The sequence below is a fragment of the Halyomorpha halys genome, unplaced genomic scaffold, assembly GCF_000696795.3.
Source record: "Halyomorpha halys isolate HHAL.00 unplaced genomic scaffold, Hhal_1.1 Scaffold120.1, whole genome shotgun sequence".
NCBI lineage: Eukaryota > Metazoa > Arthropoda > Insecta > Hemiptera > Pentatomidae > Halyomorpha > Halyomorpha halys.
Genome location: NW_027108251.1, coordinates 754982 through 761411, shown reverse-complemented (window position 1 = coordinate 761411; position 6430 = coordinate 754982). Strand labels below are relative to the sequence as shown.

At 33.9% G+C, this 6430-nt stretch overlaps 1 protein-coding gene across 1 annotated transcript in view; it reads right to left on the bottom strand.

Moving 5' to 3' along the window:
* Positions 1-5967: 5967 nt before the first annotated feature.
* Positions 5968-6430, bottom strand: part of LOC106678054 (uncharacterized) — an 11224-nt gene continuing 10761 nt past the window's right edge. The window contains exon 4 of the mRNA XM_014416347.2: positions 5968-6211. Coding sequence (XP_014271833.1) covers positions 6053-6211 — 159 coding nt within the window. The 3' untranslated portion in view covers positions 5968-6052. The remainder of the gene's footprint in view (positions 6212-6430) is intronic.

Genomic DNA, 6430 nt, shown 5'->3' with positions numbered 1-6430 from the left:
TTACGTCGAAGAGTAAATGTGATTTGGTGGGATTTATTGGAATTTAAAATTACCTTTTAAATTTAATTTTTTTCTTTGTGGCCATAGTCTTTACAATGTTTTTATCGTGTTTTCATTTAGCCCTGTTTCAATTATCCTATTGGTTACCACCCTATTCTAACCGAGTGGGAAGGTCTAGTTCTACTATGAAAGGATAATAAGAGGACTCCCTTCTATTTTTTTGTTCTTACGATCTCTTCTTGTGACAAATGTTTTAATAAGTCAATAAATGAGCTCACGATTTTATTATCCACTTTCTTTAATCCAATAATAACCTAACATTTCAATGTAGAAAATTTCGAAATGCTAAAAATATGTGATCATAAAATCGATAGTATTTTCAAGAAACGCGCCCTTTTAAGATCGATATTATTTTCAAGAAATGCGTCTTCTATATTAAAATCGATAGTATTTTCAAGAAATGCACTGCCTGTAATACATAATGGAATAAATATTTGCTTATGCCTATATAATTGAATAAATATTTAACCTATTCAAATAGTTGAATAAATTGATAAATTTCTCTTCTTTTTTTAGTAATTATACCGTTAATTTTCAAATTTCAAATTAATTAATGTAATTGATTTTACTTTTTTATTTTTACCAATTAAAATTTCCTAAAAAAAAAAAAAAAAAAAAAAAAATATGTCTGGCTGCATCAAATTCTATTTAAATCGAAAATCGTTGATTTTTTGTTAACTTGCGGAATCTTTGAGCCTGTATTGAAATGTGCAATTGAAATTTGCTTTCCTGGGGTTGGCGTATTAGCCGAAACGTAGAACGTTTATCAATTACAACAGGTGAAATAATATATAAAGTCTAATTATGTATATATCATGGCCGGGATCGAACCCGGCCCAAGAGAGTGGACTCACTATACTACCCCAACATAGTGAGAGTGGACTCACTATACTACCCCACTTCTTAAATAACATCGAGAAGATGAAGACTATTCACACACGAGGCAAGATTTGCACTTTACTAGTCTTGTGCGAACTTTTATAAACGGGAAAAATCAAGCATTCTCTAATTGATTTTTCTTTTTATGGAAGAGTTTTACCTGGTACCAGAAGATTTTTTGACTATTTAAAGGTAGGCTAAATGGAAAATTTTCCAACTCTTCTGCTAATACCTTGTGAACTGTTGAGTAAATTTTTCCATTAGGAAAGACCTTCCGACTTCATGATGTAGGCCAAGAAGAAAACGAGTGTGAAAAATTTCCATCCATGGAATCCTCTTTCCCATTTCCACTATGATTTCGCGAACGGATGAATGAATTTTTCAGTTTTCAAAGGTTTAGTTCCTTGAGCTGTAATTTTTTGATAATTTCAGAACAAAAAATTGTTTTTCCCAAAATTAGTTTTTCGGCTCATGCAGCTTTTTCAATTCCATACCTCAATTAAGTTAATCGTGCTAATGCATACAAACCATTTTTTTTTTTTAAATTTTAAAGTCTATTTAGGAAATTTTAATTGTTTGATTCTTTTGCTTATTATTCAAATAGGTGGACATAAATATGCATAATATAGCTCATAGTTTAGAATTTTTCGGGAAACATTAAAATAAACCTTTCACCAAGATCCTGTTGATTAACATTTATTAACATACTTTTATAACTATTCATGTGAAAATTTCTCATGCAAAATGTCTCAAAAGAAAAACTAGTTGGATAAGGAAATGATGCAGATTCGACATCTTCCTCATTCCATGTGCTTTTATTATCCTGAAAAAGTACAGTAACTTCCTAGATAATAATCTTTCCGAAGTCGTTAAATAGCCATATTAGATAACTGATATGAATCTTAGATTTCTGTTTTTATCACTAGAAGAAAGAAATGTAGCATCAGCTTTAAGGCCTTATGCCTTATGCTTCCTCTTGTTTGTAGAACACCCCCACCGTGTATTGTTCTCACAGGCCATTTCTCACAAAGGATAACTTCCCAGGTAGATTTATTAACTGTCGGCACTTGCTAAACAGTTGGTTTCAACATCCATGCTCAAAGCTTGGTCTCATTATGAGCATATTCAACGTCAAAATGCTTCTAGTTGGACATCGAATCAACCTCTACTGCTTTTTACATTCATAAATTTAATAATTAAAATTTCATCGAAGTGCCTCACTTCGACCTTTCGAATAGAAGTCTTGACTGATGAAGTTTCGCATTGCGAAGTGTGGCCTAACAGTGGTAGTGATAACCGCAAAAGGGTTGGGGGGAGGAAAGAGGAGAAATATTCCTCCTGATTGGTGAGCGTTAAATTTTTCATTCTCATCCTGTTATTCTTCATTAAAAAACATCTTAAAAATTGTATTGCTACTGTCGGATTTAAGTAATCCGATTTTTGCCGTTGTTTTTTTAATTTATATAAAGTCGGGGTGGGGGGTCTCATTTCCTGATGCCCCCCTTGCCGCGGACACCGGAAGGCCTGGAAGACGCTGCGACTGCAATGGCGCCCCAGCCTATGCACTATGCAAGCTAGGACCTGGCCTACTCCTACCATCACGCTGGAGTCCAGGACACGCTGGCCAATCTCTGAGAGAAAAGGACGTCTTATCAGACACCAGGCGATCACATGGTTTTCACCATATTCGCCCACAGCACAACCTGGGCGAGAAAGCGGCTAGAAGACGTCACCGCGGCAGCGAAAACGTCATTCACCAGATAAGCCATATTATTATAAAAGCCATGAGACCACCCCAATGTTCTGTTTTTATACTATTATAGATAAATAATTAAATTACATTAAAACCTAACAAACTAATATAATTGCCCCTCCAGGGAATCAATACTTTTAAACTTCAGAAAAATATATATGCATGTTTACAATCAGAAAGGTCTCTTAATTTCCAGCCCCCCTTTTCCACACATTAATTATAATCGTAAAATTACACTCGGGCCACCTGCAGTATAGCACGAGCAGGTCCCGATGTAAAGAGCTACATTGCTTCTTTCTGAAATATAAATGGTCTAGGAGTTTGTCAAATTCTATACTCGACTAAGAAGTAACTATTTGTTTTAATTAATAATCTATTTCTAAGTTGTCACTTCCGAAAGTGTGACAACTCATTATGAACCATCTTTTTTTCCATTTGTGCTCGAAGTTAGCTGTGTGGCTAAAAATAGAAAATATAAAAAAAAAAATCCGAAATATATTTTAAAGTAACTATTGCACAGTTAGCCAGTGCCTAGAGAATTAAAATGGTCTCTTACAAACTGGTGTTCGGTTCCCTCAATATAGCAATAGTTGAATTCCTCTTTGGTAGCAACCATACAAATGGTAAAACTACAATGTGAACCTGAAATTAAAATGCCTAAATCTGTATTTAACATAGCTCCTCCGTCAAGGATATCAAAAAAACAAATTTTGTGGCTACGTATAACACAAACGTGTTGTCGCGGGCAACTATCGTTTTAGTGCAAGAGCCCAAGAGGAGAAAAAAATCGGTTATTTCGCTACAGTTTTTGATTACTTTAATGAAAACTATGTATTAGTAAACTATATATAAATAGCAAAAATTTATGAGACTGCCAAGCATAGTTAGGGGGAATAAAAAATGGCGCCTGTTTCGCATCGTTAAAGAATTCATTTTTTATTCGGTGTTCCATATCTTTGAAACTATTAACAACATTAGAAGATCTACAATATGTATTAAACCTAAATATCCAATATTTGGAAGTATATCATAAAATCTACTAATCTACTAAAATAAAGGTCATAAACTACTAACAGCACATTAAACTAACCTTAATTTGATTGCTAATTGACATCTGATATTTACCCGGAACCAATTCAATAGAATCCGTTATCTCCTACCAATTAAAACCCATCAACTCTTAGTTTCCTCTCTTGTTTTCCTCCACCTTGACTGTGGCTGCCTCGTATATAACTCTCGTGTAATCTCGAATCTAAACTTAAACATCTTACGCCGAGCTCAGGTGGCTCTATCCATCCTTCTGTTACTGGTATTTTCTAGCTTCCTTTCTATACCAACTACTCAGCGCCCTCCTATATTCTATAAAACCTCCAATTCAAATTCTCAGTCCAATTCCGTACTACCAAATCCCTTTTATCTTATATCTACCCTCCAACTCACCGAACTCCTGCGTTTCATAAATCATTTTTTAACCGAGCTGCCATTCACTGGAACTCCATTCCCTCTAACATACGTCATGTACCAACCCTTCCCTCGTCTAAAATCCTTCTATTTAACTACCTTTTACTTCACCTATCAAACCCATTATTATAATTGTACAGATAATTCTTAATTATTTTAGCCTTCATCTGACGTGGTTGTTTACTACTACGTTGATTTGGCTGCCCGATCTCCTGCTAGCAGCCCTGATGAAGGCTAGAAATTCTGGCCGAAACGTTGGCACTATTAAATAAGTTATTTCAATTTATTTGTGTTATATTCTGACCGCACCCCTCCCCACTATCTTCTCCTCATAAAATTATTTATATACAATTTTAATATAAGTTTTAATTAAGTGTGGCCACATTGTTATGGCCAATATAAGTTATTGTAAAAGTAATATTACCTTATAATTGTTCTGAAGGGACATAGTCCCAGAATAATAAACTATTTTTCATTTCATCTGTACGTTTCATGGTGTCTGAGATAAAGATTTCCCACAATAAATTCACTAACTACTGATTTTTCAGTATATACGTTATCAAACTTTGATATTTTATAAACTGTATCTCGTAGACTATAGAACGTAAACCTGGGCTGATATTTTAGTTCATTTACTGTACATAGTGGCCTATTAGATTTTCTATTTTTTTTTTGTTTATTAGTAGTTTCAAAGATATGGAACACCGAATAAAAAATGATTTTTTTTAGATGTTTTGAAATAGCTGACATTTTGTATTCCCCCTAACTATACTTGGCAGACTCATCAATTCTAACTAGTAATTATGGGTAGTTTTCATTAAAGTAATTAAAAATTATTGAGATGAAATACACCGCGCTCTTCTACTTTTGGTTTGAACGCGACATGTTAGTGTGATCAGACTTGAATTTTTTAACTCTTTAATGCATGATGAATTCCTTCGTTAGCACGTCTTGGTTGTCATCCAATCCTTTACTCTCCTTCAGGGAAACATACAGGGTTCACTGAACAAGCCTTGTTAAGTCTGAAAGTTTAAGGTGACATCCCGAAACCTTAACTTAGTAAATGAAAACCGATCTCAAGCTGGTTATATAAGTGCATTATGCTGAAAGTACTCTATTATTTCATCTTTATTTTTAACAGATAATCACAGGAGAATTAATTGTGTTTCAATTGCGTTCCCAAGAAACAATACAAAATATTAATTAACTTTCAACTGAAATTATAATCCTAAGCAGCAGGAATTTGTAGGAACCCTTGAGAATCGTAAGGAAAACAAAAACAATACAATTGTCTGGTTTAAGTAAGTATTCAATATATGACTGTAAGCTGTATTCATGGCAAACACCATGGTTTGTTCTGGTGGTTGTGTATTTATCCAACATTTTTTAATCAAATTTAGCTAAGCTCAATACTTTTTTTATTTTCTCCACCTCTGCCTTTCCTCATTCTTCTGCGAACCACTTCTTGCATTTTCATTTCTCCTGAATACCTATTACCTCCCTGGCTGTTTCCTTTAGCCCTATTTATATGCTTTTTTCTACAAAATTGCCATTATACATCATGATTTTGCGAAACATTTGTACCTAATTAAATATTATAAAGTCACTTTCTGTTTCACTATATCCAAAAAAGTATACAAATCAAATGTTTTGTTGTGGACATATGTTTTCTGCCTTCAAAGCCAGATTAGACTCTGGTCCCTTCTGTGTGTCTGCTTGTGTACTGCACCACTATACTGCCTCACTCCTATTTATGTATTCATTTTGAATAAATTTCTTAAACTAAATGATTAAGGTGTTTAAATGAGCTCAACTTTATATTATAAAAGTATAAAAATGTTTAATTAAGCTACAATATTTAGTTATGAACTGATAATACTAGTAATAACTATGATTTGGTCATCGTGCCTCTATGATCGTGACAGTGGACTCGAACTCACTGGGTTCTGTGGGTTCATTGAGCGAAGGCCTCTCGCCAAATCTCTCGTTGAGGCTGTAGAACATGGCTGCTTCTTGGCAGGGTACCGCATCTTCTGGTCGTGCGCAGGTGAACCTTTCCTGGAGAAATTAAATAACACTAATTAGATTTAAACAATATAATAAATGAAAATAAACTACGGAAAAGATAAATTAACCGTATCCCGAGTCCTCATATACTCTCAATGTTGAGCTAGTACAGTAAGGTAAGTCGAGACATGTGGAAACTAAATTTTTTTAAGTTTGTCTTCGATAGAATATTAATAATTTCATTTGCAAGTTTGATCTAGAAATTAAACC